Here is a 20070-nt window from a genome sequence, read left to right as displayed (position 1 = left end):
TTTAAAATATATAGCATATCGGATTATCCTAAATTGTTCAGTGTATGTGTTGTCATGTAGGCTAAATACTGATTGTCTTGGCTTGCAACTATGAAATATTGTAATGTTATAGGCCTACTGTTACATGTATATCAGTATTGGCAACAATTGGGAGATGGGGACCCCCGAATATTGACGGGTATTTTGCACACTGGGTAAAATAAAGCTTAGAAATAAACACTAGGCAAAGTTGTCGTTACTGGAGCTAGTAGGCTACCATAAAAACGTGGGATAACTAATCGGAAATCGGTTTACAACGTCAGGGTTAAGATTTAATTAGGGATTATCTGCGAAGGGTTTCACAGGTGGGACTGGCAAGTTAGCCCATAACTATTAGCTAGCATTATGCCTTATATTTCTAGATCTTCTGACTAAGTTTCCCGGTACTTATCTGAACAACATAATCGCTGTCACTAGAATTAAAGAAAACGTTGACTTTCCCTCAGTGCTATTCACTGACAGTAAAAATAAATAAAGTGTTGTTATTGTATGCACTGCTGTTGACTATGTCCAGTGCTCGTTGCTGCATTGCTAAATGATAGCAACTCTCCACTCATTCTTCTCTGACCAGGCATTTAATTGGCTTTGACCACCATCAGTTCTCGACAATTCCTCATTCACCCTCTCACGTCTGACAGGTTCGAAATTATACAGCTGTGGGCCATCATACATGTCATTTGTGGTTCTTGCCATCTCAGTCCAGTTCTAGTACTAGACTGAGGCTACCTTCCACCAGGTATTCCCAACGTGACGTCATCATCGAATGGCGTTAGAAAACACCCGTTACTGCCAATAACGACAAAAACTGGACTTTAACACTATTTTAGAGGCATTTTACAAATGATATACATATTGAATGCTTTATGTACCCATTAATCAAAACATCCGAATAACCTGCAACACGGCCTTTAAGTTTCAGAGGCTGGCCAGACGGCTTCAATAGGACCAACTCAAAACGCAGCCGATATGAAACTAAAACTGTTATTCTGAATAAAGTAAGTGTAGATTTGTCTTCGCTCGCTGTTTTTTTTTTTCTCATCTTCACGTAAGCTGTCTAGCCCTCCAGAAGGGAAATATGTTAGATATCTAAAACAATAAATGCTTTTGACTCAAGACATGTCGAGTCATTACAAGTAAGTCAAGTCAATAGCAGTCGAGTCTAATTTGAGTCGCAAGTCATGCGTAATTTTGTCAAGTCGAGTCTGAAGTCATCAAAATCATGACTCGAGTCTGACTCGAGTCCAAGTCATGTCACTTGAGTCCACATCTCTGCTTACGCATATATAATATATACCAGTGGCGGCTGGTCGTTTTTAAAGTGAGGGAGGAAGGACTGCGCACTTGGTTGCCATTGGCCTGCTTGCACTGTTGGTGTATGGTGGCATAAGAATGTGAGACTCAAGTTGTTTCAGGGTGTTTTGCTGAACTACAAAATAGTAGGGCGGGATAGTTATGTGAATAAATTTGATACAAAGCCACCAGTGGCATCACTGTAATTTGAAAGCTGGTGGGCAGCAGAGCGGGTTTGTTTGTTATCGACAGCGTTGCCAGATTAGGTAAATTTCCCGCCCAATGATCCCGCCCAGCCTAAAGAGGTTAAAAGTAGCCCAATTGGGTGGGAAATCTGCCCAATCTGGCAACACTGCTCACCAGCCAGGGATCCTGCTGATTGGTTCATAGCGCAACGCGACTCGATTTTTGCGCGAATCAGACGCCTGTAAGGTCACACCCAGTCAGAGGAGGACTTTCCTCCTCTCTCCCATTGAAACCCATGTTATTCACCAGCCGCCAGTACTTTTGGGGAAATGAATGGGAGTCAACGGAGGCTGAGGGAGGACCTTCCTCCCTGAAATTTTGTCAAAAGGCGATAGGGGGTGCTGATGTCCCTTTACCCAGGGAAACGAACATTATATATTGAAAGGCATTAAAGTAGTCATATTTAAGGGCATTAATTCATTACAGCAGTCTGGGCAATCAATGTTAAGGAGGATCTTCCTCCCTCTCCTCAATGGAGAAGCCTCCACTGATATATACATATACATATCTATACACATACATACATACATATACATACATTCATACATATATATTCGAGCTGTCACTTAACCTCTTAAGACCCATTCGCCCACCGGTGGGCGATTTGTGTTTGTTGACCACATGTTTCCACTACGCAGCGACATAACCCGCTTCAACTTTCATCATTACAGACATTCTATACGTCGTTAGAAAGGGTAGAATCTCCACAATTTATTCATCCAGTTGTTTTTTCTATAAATCATGAGCACAAAACCATCAATCATTGATATTTACCAGCATGGTAAACCGGAAATGCCAAAAAACAGAGCGACTCCCTACCTTTGAAGCAATCCGAGAACCGTAATATGTGTCCATTCCTCAATTATTTATATTCCAATTGTCCGTGAGAATCCACTGATCAAAAGCATCCAAATGGTTTTTCATAAAATTATTCCAGCTTGTGAACATTGTCGTGTAAAGTCCATTTGTTTACCATCTCCAAACTTTGTTCGTCAACTAACATCCAGATTTTCGAAGCCATATCGATATTTTCTCTACCTCCAGTATGGAGTTGTTGGGTATGCTTGTTTTCATCACTTTGCTGGCTACAAAATAAAAGTGTCTCCGTCTTTTTCTGTTCAGTTTTCACCCCGGTACAGCCCGTGAAGTAGATGGAGCGCTCCCAGTTCGAAGGGCCAATGGGCTTTGTTTACTTTGTTTTGCGGCTTTAGTATAGGGACAGCGTATTGGCTATTGATATATCAATCACTTGGGCTTCTAGCCAATGAGTTTACCTTTCCAACGCTACCAGGCGTGTCCAGGTGGGATACGTATGAGCCGAGATATACAGCTGCGTCATCACGGCAGACAACTCGCTTTGCGCAGGAGAGAGCCTCCAGCGGACCAGGACGCACGACGCACACAGCTTTCGCCATTTACAACGCAATTGATTTCGCCATTTACAATGGCGAAATCAACGAAGAAAACAAAATATTACACCTATGAAGAAGCCCTCGCTTTGATTTTGGCCTCATCCGAGGACAGCGAAGACAGCCAATATGACTCTGAGATAGAGGAGATGTTCAAACAACAATTAGACGACGTCTTAGATCGGTGAGTGACGCCATCTATGTGTATTTTTGTGTGTGGGTTTTTATGCTTACAGTGAACAATACAGTATAGTTATATAGTATACATTATATATATAAATGAAAAAATGACATAATATAAATACATATATATTTTGTTTATTTGTTTTCTATGTAAATAACACCCCATTGAATTGCATTTATATATTTCTTCATTATATTTGGTGACATTTGTGCATTGCATTGTGTTTGTAGGTCAATGTATAATAATATAATAATATTATATATAATAGTATAATAATAGTATATAATAGTATATTGCAGAATAATAAAATCCTTGTTTGAAATTCAGTCCAGTATATTCTGTCAGTCGAGAAGAAAATCATTTGCACAAGGCAAGCCGATGCACTTCACCATGTTGATAAGAGAATTAAAATGAGAAGAATTATGGGACAAAACAATCAAGGGATATTTAGCATAGAAAAATAATTTGTGATTAATTGCGATTAATCGTGAGTTAACTATGACATTAATGCGATTAATCACGATTAAATATTTTAATCGCTTAACAGCTCTAATATATATATACATATTAGTGCTGTCAAGCGTTTAAAATATTTAATCACGATTAATGTCATAGTTAACTAACGATTAATCATTTACATTTAGGGTATTTAGCAGAAGCTTTTATCCAAAGCGACTTACAATGAGTACATTTGTCATAAGAAGTGCATCAATATATCGCTGTCGGTACAGAAAGGATGTTCATAGAACCAAGTGCAAGTACCACAATCGCTAGGCTAATCAATTCCCGTGTTACAGCCATGATAGCAGCAGTTGCTACACAGTTAAGTGCTCTAATACAATACAGTGCAATACAATACAATGCAATACAATACAATGGTGGCCAGAAGGGGGGGGGGGTGGCTATGCAGTGTCGAGGTGGACTAATCGCACATTTTTTTTCTATTCTAAATATCCCTTGATTTCGTGCTGCAAGCCTTTTAGTGAAATCAGAGAGTGTTGAGAAGGATAGTAATAAAATATATTTGGTAAAATGGATACAAGAAGAGACCCGCAGCGAATTCAACCCGGTCCACTTGACGTCAGGTGGTGCATGACAGTGGTAGGCCTAACGTAAAACTTCAATAGCCCAGGCTTTTATTTGTTTCAATCACTGAACTTCGGAATAAAACTCTTGCTCAGCAAAGATGTGAAATACTATAACATTTATTATTTAAACCAGTATGAATATTCCTACCGTACGTAGGCCTATACACATTACCAGACTATGATATAACGCGCACACACACACACGCGCGCACACACACGCACGCACGCGCGCACGCGAGCGGTGGCAGAGTGGTAATCGGGAGAGTCGGGAGAATTCCCGGTGGGCGGTTAACGTTTCGGAGCTGTCGGGCTGATTACTCCGGGGTAACAATATTGAGTTTATAAAAGTTCCTAACAGCGCCGTCCGTCAGCCTGAACTGTGCGCCCGCAACCTCTCCCTCACTCAACACAGCCACAACAACTCTCACAAACTGTCAACTTCGTAACCAAGTCGATTTTGTCTAGAGGGGAGTAACTGAGCGGCCCTTCCCGAAGTGGCACAGCCCAGGTGGGCCTTGAACTGCGATTGGCCAGAAAGACGCAACAGCTAATGACAACATTGAACTCTCGTGCACGCTAGAACAGAGTGACACACAAACACCCTTTTAAGGTGTTTTTCACCCACCCGTATCCTTGCTTGCCCCAACAAGTTTGTGCAGTGTGCATGTTGTTTTGTTTCCGGTGTAGCTAGATCCGGTATGGTGTTCTAGTTTTTCTAACGTGACTAGTTGTTGCTAGACAGCAGAGGAAAAACGACAACGTTTGCCAAGCCAAAAAAGCGTTAATCGCTTGATAAAAAATTAACGCCGTTAAAATTGGTTTGGGTTAACGCGTTAATGACGTGTTAAACTGACAGCACTAATCTATACATATGTATGTATTTGTAACATTTAACTTCAACGGAAAGTCCTCCTTAAGATGATATTTCTGATTCTGCTTCAGCTTCAGATGCCATCAAGCGGGGTCTCTTGTCGTAATCATGGTTCCTCAATCCTTGGACGCCAGACTTCCGCGTCGAAAGCTGAAGATCTCCCAGCTTTCTTAAGGCATTTCTTAGAGTCACACCCCCCCGTTTTTTTTTTTTTTTTTAAATCGTCATTTTAATGTCGATTTTAAATGCTCTTACACACTGGATTACAATGCTACTTTATTCCGGTCACCAATTTATACATTACATGGTCTTGCTATGCGTGCAATACAATGTAAAGTCGGGTCGTTTGTTTTCGGGCTGGTGTGCTAAAGAGACTAATGTAGTTAACAATAAACAACGACTAGCCAATTTCATGATACAATCACGAAGACGAACAGGAACGCTTTAAATGCTCCGACACTTGAAATGACAAAAGCGCAACTCGGAAGGCCGTCATCCGAGGATTCAGGGACACACCATCAGTCCAAGTCCATCCATAACCAATCAGCGTTCATTAGCAGAACGGCCAACAACGGCCCAAACGGTACGAAGTCGAAAGGACATAAGTACTAATTCATTCGACTTGTGAACTTTAATCTATATTGAACTTACGGAATCCACAATAAAATCTGCGATATTTCAACGACAAGCTGGAAAGAGATACATTTAGAGATACCTCATAGCAGCCCCACACAGTGAAGCCTGCTAATAAATCCAAGGAAAAAGAAGAACGCGCACAATGAACAAACAGCAACAATGTAGGACGTCCAAGAAGGACGGCAAACTTTAGCGCAACATTCAACTTAAATAAACTTAGCTTTCGCCGTTTTCCAGAAATACCTCATGGGTAATGTGTTTGTTTGTTTTTATCCCCCTGTCGCACGGAAGTGCGATTCTGTCAACCAATCAACAGACGGCTTGTGTCGCTCGAACTTGCTGGCACCCTTACAGGCGTCTCAGTACTCCAACGGAGGAGTACTGCGAGACGAGTACGGCTCAATACGTCTCAGTCCGGATCACGGCCTCTTTTTGCGGTGGAAACGTGACCCATGCCGCACCTTTGCAGACTGAACCGACCCGCACCCTCCAGTGGAAACCCATAACAGTCAGCCTTTGTCGCAGATAGTTCAGCTAGTGTCAGGGCCTCACGGGATAATGTACAGTGCCTTTATTGACCAATGTGCAACAAATAATTATAACGGTCAAAGCTTGTAAAGACCCCTGCTCTCTTTAGTCACTGTTCCACCTGTGTTCCTGCAGGTAGCAAACTTCACGAGTTGTGGACACTACCCTGCACACTGAGGCGCTAAAAATGAATCTCCGTCAGCTCAACGATGAGAAAGGGCGGCGTTTGTTTTTCAATCCTGTTTGTTTATTGAACCACTTTTCATAAAATGTGTGAAGCTGGTCTACGCTACTTTTGGGGCCAACAATGAAGATCAAATTTCTTCAAACACAGATACAAGGCAAAGCAAACCTCTTGTCAATCATAGTAGCCTTTAGGTAGTTCCCAGGATTCAAAACACATCAAATTGCATTTTGAGATTGAATCCAGAACTAAGACTCACACTAGACTTCATCACTAGGCCTATTTTTCTGAAAATAACATACCCAAAGTAAAAAATATCTACACAAAAGCAAGGGCTATGATATTAAACCTTAGAACCAAAATAAAGATACAACTTGTGAGATTGAGAAAAAAATTATTTGGATACTACTTAGCTAGAATGAATAAAGCTTAATTGTAAGATTTAGTTTCAGCCTGAATGTTTTAGATTGAAACCATACTGCATTATCAGTTGGTAACCCCATAGTACTATAGGGCCATAGCACAAACAACTAGGTAAAAGGTAAAACAAAGAGTCAATTAGTCTTGATCAGTTTTAGTCACAGACTGATATGGTTTCGAAGACTGTTTGATTTAGGCTACGTTTACATGATGACGGTCTGAACAGAAGACGCAAAAGTGGCGTTGTGTCTTCACTTTTTATTCCGCGTTTAGACAAGCGTTTTCGGGAGGAAATCTGGTAAGGTGCATAAATCTGCATAAGGTGACGCAAAAGTGTGTGGAATTCGATTGGGTATGCATGTCAGGCGGCTAGGTGGTGCTGTGATACATTATCACACAACACTGCCATGTCTGAGCACATGCGTAGAATCTTCCTTCTTCTCTTATCTGCGCCGCGAAAACCAAAACATAATTACAGATCCTTCTCTGTTCAGTAATACTATCTGTACATATCCTGTACATTTCGTGGAAAAACTCCTGTAAGTTTATTAGAGTTGCCAGAGCAGCTTGCTAGTACGTTGGTCCGACGCATGGAAATAATCCAACATGTTTGTTCATTTCCCTGTACTGGGGCATGTATGTGAGTAAACGCGTACGCAACGTGAGCAGATCAGAGCAGAGTTTTCCGTCTTGGCAGTGTAGACGGAAACGCTACGGCGGAGCGTATTCAAGTTTTCCGCTCTGGAGGGTGGTTTCAGATTTTTGCGTTTTCAAGCCCCAAAAACGCTGTCACTGTCTAAACGAAATGCACTTCCGATAAAATATTTTGTCGTTTTTACCTGCAAGCGTCCTCGTGTAAACAGGACCTAAGTGCCAGCGTCAGCTTTCATTTGATATAGTTTTCAACCCTCCTTTTGCTGTGCATGTGCAGTTATAAAATCCATTAAAGCTGCAAACAGCATTTTATGTGTCTTCATTAAGACCCTGACGCAGACCATACAGACCCTGATAGATCATTAATACCGTGACGCAGGCCGTATAGAAATTTTTTGTTTGCATATGGTTTACAATGCTGGAATAGCCTCCGCTTTTATCTGATGATGGGCGTACAAACTTCAATGACCGCACGTCAAAAGGCTGAGGAGTGATGAGTCTTTAAAGTTTTCTGATTGCTTTAGTGCCCCCTATATTCCCATTTTGATTAACTTTAGCCTTGACTTATGCTTCTTTAAGTGCACCACGTTTGGTGATGATTGAACTAAGTTAACCTCGCCTTTTAGCACCCAACACTGATTGGGCTAATTTGATGGCCCAGCGTCCATAACGTTACAGGTTCTGGGTTCCCTAGGAAATTTGCTCAAAATGAGGAGAGGAAAATTTCTACAGGTTTTCAGGACAATACATGGAAGGGGTCAGGAAATATCGCTGTCCAAAGTTAACATTTTCAGTTAATTGCCATCATTCCCCCTATCGTCCGATCTGGTTACAATTTGAGAAGGTGCAACTTGACCCTTGTGCCTTTGACTACACCAAGTTTGATGATGATTGGGATAAGTTAACCTTGCTATTTGGCGATAAATACTATTTTGACGATATTGAGCCTCTGGCAGCCATGTTGATTTGTCAATCGACTTCATCTTACTTGAGCAGTTCAGCAGTTGGAACAATTTTAGTCAGAGCCCATCTCTGTGCCATGACCTAACTGAAAATAAGGGACTGCATCTTATTCAGAAATGTATTCTGTATACTTTTGTATTTGACTCAAGCTCATAGGAGTCCATTTTGATGTTGATACAAGTATTACCGCGTTTTAAACAACACCCTTATTTAGAAGTTAATGGATCCTTTGTGCTTTAATTTTTATTGCATAGGCTTCCCTTTATGTCAGATCGATGACAGTGGTCTATTGATGATATGTGCTAAAAAAAATTGTCTAGGTCAAAGAACCTGGGATCCTTAGGGAATTTATTGTTTTGACAAAATTAAAGATGGCCGTAAATCTACCTTAAGAAAGTCATAGGTTCCAGAGGCAGATTTGTTCACCATGAGGATATGCATGTGTGAACAAAGTTTCATGACTATAAGTCAAAGGGGTCACAATATATATATATAATATATATAGGGTGTAACGGTACATGTATTTGTATTGAACCGTTTCCATACGGACATATTAAGTAGAGGACCGCATGTGTGGAACATGCTGCGGCCGCACAGTTGCGCACACCGTAGCTGTGTTTGAAATCGTTCCCTATTCACTCACTCACTATCCCCTATATAGTGATCATGATATAGTGCACTATTTAGGGAACGAACAAACGAGAATTCGGACACTACGCTGAACATTTCTAAACGTCATTTGCGTCAGTAAATGCGCCGGGTATTTGTGTGACGCAGACCGAGGCGCCCACATCATGTAAACAAACCGGGCACTCACGAGGAAAGCTGGAGGTTGTATTGATGATGAATGTTACATTTCCTTGTTCAAGTTTTTATTAAATTAATTTTGAAAGTTAAATATTCTATGTTAAATCCCAAATAAATTGTTGACATTTCTAAACGAAAGCCGGAGACTCCATCATTAAATATATTAGTATTCGCGGTTATTCAGTATCTTCTTCTCCTCCGGAAAAACACGACCGCATTGCATTGTGGTATACGGGAGTAACATGTAGGGTACATCGTATGTACACTCAAATTTTGGGTATTATTATCCTGCCGATAATGTGGATAAGGAGATTTTTCTGGCCAACGATTGAGTGAAAGTCATCAGGGCTAAAGATTGGGGGGGGGGGGGGGGGGAGTAAAAATTAATCTGAGCAACAACTTGAAACTGTTTAGCGTTGCAATTGTTCATTATTGCACATTAGATTGAGAAAAGATTTGTTTTTAAAGAAACAGTCTTAGCCTTATTCATGTTATTTAATCTGAGTAACAATTTGAAACTGTTTAGTGTTGCAATTGTTCATTGTTGCACATTAGATAATATCTTTTTTAAAAAAAACAGTCTGAGCCAATGTTATTTATTTTTATTCCTACATTTCAGAATCTTTATATTTTTGAGCAGAATTCTAGCTTTGTATTGTCTAATGTTCCTATTGTAAAAAGCACAAAAATGTGTTATGAACAACTTGAAGCACATGTTATGAAGCACATTTATTTTTAGCACTTTGATTTCTTACTGTACCGAAAATGAACCGAACCGTGACCTCAAAACCGAGGCACGTACCGAACCGAGATTTTTGTGTACCGTTACAACCAGAGAGAGAGAGAGAGAGAGAGAGAGAGAGAGAGAGAGAGAGAGAGAGAGAGAGAGAGAGAGAGAGAGAGAGAGAGAGAGAGAGAGAGAGAGAGAGAGAGAGAGAGAGAGAGAGAGAGAGAGAGAGAGAGAGAGAGAGAGAGAGAGAGATGCGCGGTTGGCGGTTGCAACCGCGGATAAACCGCGGATCGGGCGGGTGACGTGACAAAAAATAATATTTTAATTAAATTCGGGCGGTTGGCGGTTTAACCAACGAAATTCAAAAATACATACACATTGTTTAATGTCGTTACCTACTTCAGCACATTTTGAAATAATCCAATTCTCAGTCAGTAAATTGGCCTCTATCTCACACACACACACACACACACACACACACACACACACACACACACACACAAGCAAAAAAGTTTCAATTAAGTGATGATCCGTCCCATGTCGCGTCTCCACAAACCTGCAAGTTATGAGACAGCTGTCAGTATTGGAAGAAGGTTTAACGTCTCGTAGATGAAACTGCCTGGGTTATTTTGTTTCGTATAAGTTATATTTTAAAACAGCCAGTCATTGTAGCCCACCACTCGTGGAATATGGAATTTCAAAGAGATGATGGAGCGATTTGACTCAGAAGTGACATCAGGCATTGGCAGCGCGAGATGTGCAGAACAAGTTAAACTTCTAGCTCAGTAACATCAACACCTAAGAAAGAAGGTAAGAAAAATAGTCTGAAAACTTTGATTTGCAAGGCAAGCAGGCAAGTTTTGGGCTTGTTACAGTAGCCTATATAGCCTTCAATGCGGTGAAATTTCGGAATTAATAGGCTCGAGTCGGCGTTTCCTTAAAAGGGTATCTTTCATTTTGCAAAAAAAAAAACACAGTAGGCTATATTACCATATTAAAATGGTGTACCAAATTGCGTTTTATTACAATGATAAAAAAGTGTAGGCCTACTAGCCTATGGTAAGGTCAGGTTTGCCGATGTGCTTGGCTATTTTAAAGTTTCTCCCTCTGCATCGATCGGAGACAGACGTCACTTCACTGATAATATTCTGGGGATAGGCTACAACATAGCCAATAGGCTTTCATACTAGGGACTTTATCCTTTAAATATCTTTGCGGCATTGGATCAGTCTCCTTTCAAGAACAGGCAAGAACTTTCTAGCCTCGCGTCAGCAGCGCATATACCTAAAAACAACAGGCGGATGGCGGGCGGGTGCGGTTTTGAAAATTGGTCAAAAAAATTGTTGCGGATGGATGGCGGGCGGATCAAGCGTTTTGTGATGCGGTTGCGGATGAAATAATAGCCCATCCGCGCATCTCTAATAGATAGACATACATATATATACATATTATACAACGGGGGACCTAAATCCAGCGATCTGATTGGTTCCCAACTGTTGTATAATGAGCGTATACATAACTGCTATGACGCACAATCATTTTGTGAAAGTTTGCATATCACTCCGCGCTTGGAAGTAGAAACAGTTACAAAGTAAAACATATGTTGGATGATGGAGAGCGTGTAAATGTTGTTACTCCGGGAGTGAGCAAGGCGATGGAGAGACTAACGAAAGCTTAGGCACACGGCGAGTGAACTGCTCCATAGGATAAATTGCCGGCGAACCGCTCTATCGGAGCCTTCTCTCGGAGGGACGCTAAAGTGTGTTGCATAGCGGCAGCCAGGAGGGACTACTTTTTTGTATTCTTTAATTAAACGGCTATTTTGACTTTCTTGGTTTCTTTTTAGATGTAGTGTGTCTATGACTTTCGTTTCGCCATAATAGTAACCGTTGTATAAAAGCTATAGATCACTTCAGTCAGTGGCATGTGCTCATTATACCACTATGAAGGGGGTCGCCAGCCCTCCGCTGCGCGTCGGGGACGGACAACGCCCCTCAACAGTGGTATAATGAGCACGTACCACAGCCTGGCGTGATCTATTGCTTAAATATACATATATATACATATATACATATACAATTTTTTTAACGCGCGATTGACGCAAATCTTTTATTCAAAATATATATTTTATTTATTTTCTTTGGCTCAAAACAAAGAAGCAGTAGCCTGACTGCTATGTTCAAATGACATTTGCTCAAAGCAGTCGTTTAATTGCACTATAGGCTCTTTTTTTGTATCGTCCTGTTTTGATCAGTATATGCCAATGTTGTTATCAATAAAAAATCATTTGCACAAGGCAAGCCGATGCACTTCACCATGTTGATAAGAGAATTAAAATGAGAAGAATTAATGGGACAAAGAAATCAAGGGATATTTAGCATAGAAAAATAATTTGCGATTAATCGTGAGTTAACTATGACATTAATGCGATTAATCACGATTAAATATTTTAATCGCTTGACAGCTCTAATATATATATAGTTCAAGGTTTGCATTTTCGGTTGATTGCTATAGCGCCACCATGGGCCAATCAGTGTAATATTTGTTCTCTGTTAATCTTGAGTCAGCCTCTAGAGCTGTAGGAAGTTTCATTAAAAGCGTGCAAGCAGTTTAGAATGTGTGAGTCAAACGTGGCGGAATATTAAAACCAACAATTACAATAGGTTGCCTCCACCCATTGGCCCCCTAATAACACATTTTGTTAAATGTTTTTTATTTTGTTTGGGGTTGGAATTGTCTTTTGTGGAGAATCTAATCTTTCTAAAGATGTCTCACATGAATGCTTTCTCATGTGTATAAATGCCTTAAAACGTTGAGAGAGAGAGAGAGACACACAAATTTGAGGATGGCAGAAAACACGAGTAGAATCTGTTATGATGATTAGAGGAATTCAGGAATTTAGATGTGAATGTTTTCTCAGGGAATCAAACCCAACCAACTATAGCAGACACAGCCCATGTACGTGATACTGAGACACTTGGCTACCCTGCGACTTACGGATGTGTACCAACCTTGACCTCAGCTTGTGCTACACTTCTGCACCAAGATACACACAAGATCACACATGCAAGCAAATGTATACAGTTGAACAACTATTCTATCTTGATTGATAATATACAACATGGGATGAGACACAATCAATGTAATAGAAGTTTGGTTTAATTACAGACCTGAGAGGTAAACCAAAACACTCAATTGAAACATAGACAGACAGGTACGGACGTAAAGAGACATAGAAATAGACCGACAGATATGGATGTATGACAGACCGAGAGAGAGGTATTGATGTAGACAAAGATAGAATGACGGATAGAAATGTATGGACGCAGACACAGATAGATATGGTCATAGCCTGACAGACGGACCGACAGGTATGGACTTTTAGAGAGAAAGACAGGTATGGATGTAGTCAGACAGACAGGTTTGGACGTAGACAGACTGGTACGTAGGCCGACTGACGATGTACGTAGAAAGACAGACTGGATGTAGACAGAGTCTTACTTGTTTTCGTTGCTGGCGTCGTAGCGGGGCATGGGGTCCATGTCGTTACCGTTGACGTCAAAGCTGGCCTGCGGGTCCTAAAAGGTCAAAGGTCAAAATTACAGCTATGCCCGAAATCTGAACACCCACACATTCTCTCTCCCCCTCCACACTCACACACTCACGTAGTTGTGGAGGAGGTCTGGGTGGTTGTGCTCGATGCCGTCGTCCAGGATGGTGACCACCACGTCCTTCCCCGTGTAGCCCCTCTTCCACGCCCCCATGATGTTCATGTCTGACTGGCAGTTGTGCACGTCGTCGTTACAGTGCTGAGATACAGAAGGGAGGCAGAGGAACATTAAACACTCTGACCAGTAGGGGGAGTAGAGAGAGAAAGAGACATGGACACTGAGGGCGCACTCACACTAGGCCATCTGTACCGTGCCCAAGTCCGTTTGACACCTCTGCGCCCCTAAAGTCTAGAGCAATTGGCTAGTGTGAGCAGGCCAACCTTACTGAAATACAGTTCAATTCCGTGGCCTGAGCACACTTAGGAGAGGTGTGCTCAGGCCACGGTACAGATCCTAAAGAGCCGAACACGCGCACATGTACGGCTACGCAACCTAAACTGGATGACGCATAATCCATGCAACCCTTTCTTCCCATTAAACAATAAGCTTGGTTGCAAGCAGTTTACGAGTGGGTTCACGTTGGTGCGATAGTGAAGTTGAGTTTTTGATCAGAATTCCCCCGTCCTTCACGGTTTTCATTGCTGAATCACGGTTTCTTGGTTCACTGGAGAAGGCGGGGCTGCGCACGGACTCTAGACCTCTTTAGAATAATTTGCATACTCGGGAATGCTTTTATTTGACATATAGTCCAAGCGACTATGTATTGTTTCTTCCCATTTAACAACAAACATGGTGGCAAGCGGTTTACGAGTGGATTCACGTTGGTGCGATAGTGAAGTTGAGTTTTTAATCAAAATCCCCCCATTCGTCACGGTATTCATGGTTAAATCGTGGTTTCTTGGTTCACTGGAGAAGGCGGGGCTGCGCACGGAGTCTAGACCTCTTTAAAATAATTTACATAATTGCAAATGTTTTTATTTTTTGATGAATGAAGACAAGAATAAGTTCACGTCTGAGTGTAGGCTACAAACGCGATTAATTACAAGTGCAAAAACGCCAGCATATTCTTTATTTTTCTGACCAGACAAAAACCCTGTAAGGACAGTTCCTCTGCGTCTCTCTCGTAGATCGCACCATCTTTCAACGTCTTTGTTTAATACGACTGCGTCGCCTTCTCTCACATGATCAGCAGTTCTAGAACTAGTTCCCACTAACCAAGTCGTCCTCCGTCCCCCTCTGGAACCGTGGAGCCGTTTAAAACCGAATGAAACCCAATAAACCACCAATGTGTGCAGGGTTCGGGAGGGTAAATTGGGGTTCTAGCTCAAGCAGGCAATTTACCTCAGGGAGTGTAAACGCGGACGGTGCTGCGAAAAAGGCATGCATAAAACGGCCTATTTGGCAGTGTAAAAACACTCAGTGAAGGAGGGCTGTATCTGAGTAGAACGGCTCCAAATAAGCAACAAAGTCAGTAAAGTGTCAATTGTGTTCTCTTTGTTGTTCGGAAGCTTGGTGATGACGTAGGTACAAGAGGCAACCGTACTCGAGCCCAGTTGAGATTGCCTAGTGTAAACACAGGCCAGCGTCACAGCGGGGGGGGGGGGGGGGGCAATCGTACTTGAGTATGGAACAGGTTTCAAATGGACTTGGGCACGGTACAGATGGCCTAGTGTGAGGTCAAAGTGTTGTGACTTATCTACTCCCAGTTAACTATTGACAGAAGAATATTTGCAGACACACTGATCTCAGGGGCATGAGAGTTTGTGAAACTGGATTTTGTTGGATTCCGGTAATATATTTACAGAACCGGTCCTATGTAACTCATGTTCATGATTAAAAGGAAAACAAGTACTACATTAATTATTCATGGTTATAAGAAAAGTGGTCCTATATTATATTCATGGTTAAATTAGGGACTACATTATATTCATGGTTAAATTAGGGGCTACATTATAGTCATAGCTAGATCAGGGGCTACATTAGCCTGGCTCCGCCCGCCTAAGTACTTCCGCTCAATTTGAATTTCCCTTCAGTACTAGGTCTGGACCTGCTGTATGTAATTTGGTTTTCTGGTGCCGCCACAGCGGCCCCCAATCAGCGAACAGAGGGCGTGTCTGAGAACAATGACGATAAAGTCGTACGCCAGTTTGAGTTGTTGTTGTAGGTCGGTAGTTGATTTACAATGTGCAATTTCTCCCTGATAAATTAAATTCGACGAACAAAACCTGCAGCTGTCGTTGACGGACATTTTCGTGCAGACGAGCAAGGTGTTTGGTTTGTGTACAACCTGCGCGTGATTCCCGGTGCATGACATACGTCACAACCAAACGTTAGCGATTGGTTATGGCAGATCCAGAGTGGCACTGGGCAGATCCAATCATTTTAAACTTCAACAGACACCCGCCTTCAAGTGAGTTAACGTTTGTCAATTGATTAGGTCCAGACTCTCTGTACAAATGAAATGAAATGAAGTGAAGTACGAGAGTCTGGTAGAACCAGGCTAGGGCTACATAATATTCATGATAAATCAGGGGCTACATTATATTCATGGTTAAATCAGGGGCTACATTATATTCATGGTTAAATGAGGGGCTACATTATACCCATAGCTAGATCAGGTGCTTTGTTACATACTCACAATATACCACATACTGTTCCACTTTCCGTCATTATAGAAGATGTTGTTTTGGGCTGGACTGGAGTTGGCTGGGCTTGTGAGGGAAAGGGGAGGGACCTGCTTGTAATCCCTCTTGATCCTTCTCTTCACCACCTGCTGTTGGATCCACTCCACCTGAACACACCAAGAAACTCACTGCTAGATCCAGTCCAGCCAAACACACCGAGAACCGGCCATTAGCTCGGCCCGCTGTGCCACCACATCCTACAGTCATCTCAATCACCAGGTGGAGCTTCCGCAAACAAGTTTCCGAGCAATCACTGTTGCTTTGATTCTAGAGTGGCTGCAAAGGAATTAATCCCCAATGATTTTTCCCTGAGCTGCATGGCCAATCACAGCGGTTCGTTGCCAGGATGTACTGCCTTCAAAGGCAATGTCCCTGCTCACAGAAATTTATAACAGACAAATGTTTGGATTGAACATCTTTCTGTCATGTATATCAACCAACTTGTCATGTCATGAATAACTCCTTGGAGGAATACTTGAACAATTATAATCTGAAACGGCACACGTGAGTGCATGCCCGTGTGTCCCTTCTGGCCCAGGTTTCAAACTGAAATCAACACATCTCTCAATCTATCTATGTGTATTGCAATATTGATACTGATTCATGAAAGACACTGTGGCCAGAGAAACACACTGATTTAATTGACTTCAAAATTTTAGATATGGGGTCTTATGAGAGATAAAACTAAATTAAAAATAAAAATAAAGTATACGCTGTAAGGTCCATTTGGCAATGATGGCAAGTGTACCTGTGTTGAAAGAAATGGTTAACGCAGCAGCAGCCATTCCAACAACCAGGAGGGCGGCTTCATCAGCCAAGAAGGGCAGGATTCTGCCGTTGTTCTGAGCATCCAGTCACCGGCGGACACCATCGATAAGCGTTAAATGGTGGAAAGGGGAAGAGGAAGGGGTGGGGTGGGGGGGGGAGCAGAAGTGAAGGCTGACAAGAAGGCGGTAGGGTGATCATCTGGGCTCCTTCACCAAAACAATCCTGTCTGCTTCCCCGGGGGGGATGAGAAGCCAGAGAGCCACGGACAAGATAAGACAAGAGGAAGAAGAAGAGAAAGCAATAAAGAGTGGAAAGGAAGCAATCTCAGGAGGGGAAGGAAAAAAGGGGAGCCGGACCCAATAGAGGGCAGGGATTAAATGGGCTCGACATGGTATGAGAAAAGCAGTTGAAGCAGGACGTCAAGCCCATGTAGAATAGGTCTTTGATAAATGCTGTTGGTTTAGGAATGCATGATGTTATTTGTACCGCAAAGAAAGGGGGAAAAGATTTGAGGCCTACTAGATGACACATCTAACAGCCCGAGGGAGTATTTTAGATATCCCTTCTGGAAAATAAAGAACTGACCAAAAGACAAAGAAATTTTGTCCAAAGAGAACGCAGGACACCCTTCGTTCCTGGTAGTTCATCAAAACATGATGACTGGTTTTTACTCGTCGACCCACACACACACAATTGATCAATTTGTTATATGGAACAAATTGATCAACTCTCTCCCTGTAATTTTTAAGAATATGCGACTGAATTGAAATCATGCCGTTCAAATTCCATTGGCCATAACAATCTTGTGCAACACCCATAATCATTACAAATGTTGTCGCATGCCGTCCTCGAAGCTGCAAACTACACAACAGGCGGTGGTGAAGTCTCTTTGTTGCTCTGGCGTTTGAAAAGGCCGCCTCCGGGGTCTTTTGATGCCCGTACAATAGATGCCAATTACAGATTAATGAAGTTTCTTCAGGTTATAAATTGTGAAATTACAGTTACTCTGGGTAGTCACTAAAATTCATGGGCGTAGTACCACTGTTAGCCATGAATACTTAATGTGTTTTAGCACGGATCATGCCATGTTCTGAAACCTCACACGCCATTCAGAAAAATTGTGTTTGAGTCGTTTGAGATTCACAATATCGTCTGGAGGCGCACACAGCTTTTGGCCGTGATAATATATATTATATGATATATATTAGGATGGGCATTCGATTAAATTGTCTTAGTCAATCGTCGAGAGAATTAACGATACATTTTTCGATTAGTCATTAATATTTTTATATCAAAATGAACTATTTATATGCTATATGCAAAATGCAATGAAAATTGATCGTTAATTCTCCCGCGTATACATGGACACTTCTGGTCCGATTAGAAGTGGAAGAACAGCTCAATCAGAATAGAAAATTATCATATATACGCCTCAATCGGAATACACGAGAATGCGCGAGACATACGGACGGACGCATACCACTTTTGTAAATGCCATATATACAGTACATTCGGATTGCATGATAGGAATAGATATATTCCGATTATAAATCTAATGTCCATGTAAACGCGGCTAATCGGAATACAATTGTCTGATAGGAATAGATTTCCATGCGGAATAGAAGAGGTGCTGGTGTCCGCTATAATCGACATGTATACACTTATTCCGATTGGTTTGGGGTGGGTGCGGCTACTTTTTAACTTAGAGAGATGGCATCAGCAGTTGCAGTAGTTCGCAATTGGTCCGTCAGTACTTTAATGCACACTGAACTGGACCGCTGTCAAGGAAAGTGGATTTTTTGCCTGATTGACGTCTTTCTTACCACTCCGCAAGTAGTCCGGTAACTCACCAACCCAATCGTGTCCGGTTGCTAAGCAACATCAACGTCTTTGGCTGACTATTTCTCTGCTGAACAACATTACAAATGGTAATTGTAAAAAGATATTTTTTAGCATTAGTTTTAGCAAGGAAATATTTACGTAATTGACGAAATTCTTAATGATCAATTAGTCGATCGTCAATTAATCATGCCCATCCCTAATATATCTATGTATAATATAGATATTATTTAGATAAAGCGCTCCAGGACTCCCACTGGATCACCCGGAATGTTCTAGAATATTAACAGAACATGGCCAAAAGCTGGTGTGCCTCCCATTGCGATACATCCACTGAAAACACGAGTGCATGGTACCGTGGCTGCAAGCTGCTCAGGGCCACACACCCACCCTCCACCTTGACCCGCCTCTAAAATCGGCACGTTTGTGGAAAGCCCATTGTGGGACTGGCTCGTAGTGGCTGTAATTCTGCACCAGGCTGAATTTATTGAACTTCTTCAAGTACTGTATTAGGGGCCCACTAACAACTATATAAAATCATCCATAAAGTTGCATGGCATGGGACCTTTAACTAGCTCTTTAAGGAATGTTACATTGAAAGGTGTGCGATTCTTTGAGCAACAGGATATAGCATGTTGATGATGTCATCTCCAGCTTCTCCGACTTCTCAACCAATGCGTGACCTTTGACCCAGGGGTTGATAATCACATGCACACGGCCAAAACTGCCATCAAGCGGTAATCAGGGCTGTGTTGCCTTGGGAACATCCATACCAATGACTAATGTGGATGGCAGGGTGCGCCTTCTTGGGGAGGCCACACCTCTCTGAGTCACACGCAAACACGCAGAGCTGTCATTAGTCTAAAATCCCCAACTGTGTAACATCATTGGCTACTTGTCTGACACTGCCATTACTTAAACTATGGCCTGTTTATTCTCACAGTCGACAAATATATAATTAAATCCAATTCACTCACTCACACGTTCAAATTTTGTACCAGAGGCTTAACATTATCGTATGTTGAGGAAAATTAGCGTCCACGAGTATGTTATAAATTGCAACTTTTGGACACCTTCTACAAATCTAGCCACTTTCTGTGATAGTATGATGGTGGAAGG

General features: G+C 41.9%; 1 protein-coding gene across 9 annotated transcripts in view; it reads right to left on the bottom strand.

The window, feature by feature from the left end:
- Positions 1-20070, bottom strand: part of pcsk5b (proprotein convertase subtilisin/kexin type 5b) — a 171987-nt gene that overhangs the window by 142705 nt on the left and 9212 nt on the right. For 8 of the 9 annotated variants that reach the window (XR_003979217.1, XR_003979218.1, XM_030375636.1 and 5 more), the window contains exons 3-5: positions 16299-16451; positions 13715-13858; positions 13551-13627 (exon numbers count right to left, since the gene is read on the bottom strand). Coding sequence is in view for 7 of the 9 variants with exons in the window: in XM_030375636.1 (XP_030231496.1) it covers positions 13551-13627; positions 13715-13858; positions 16299-16451 (374 nt within the window). In the remaining 2 variants the exon portion in view is untranslated. The remainder of the gene's footprint in view (positions 1-13550; positions 13628-13714; positions 13859-16298; positions 16452-20070) is intronic. The other variant, XM_030375638.1, reaches the window with a different exon arrangement.

This window comes from Gadus morhua, chromosome 13, assembly GCF_902167405.1.
Source record: "Gadus morhua chromosome 13, gadMor3.0, whole genome shotgun sequence".
In the NCBI taxonomy this organism is placed as follows: Eukaryota; Metazoa; Chordata; class Actinopteri; order Gadiformes; family Gadidae; genus Gadus; species Gadus morhua.
The sequence above is the reverse complement of the archived record's forward strand: the minus strand, read 5'-3'. Positions and strand labels throughout refer to the sequence as shown.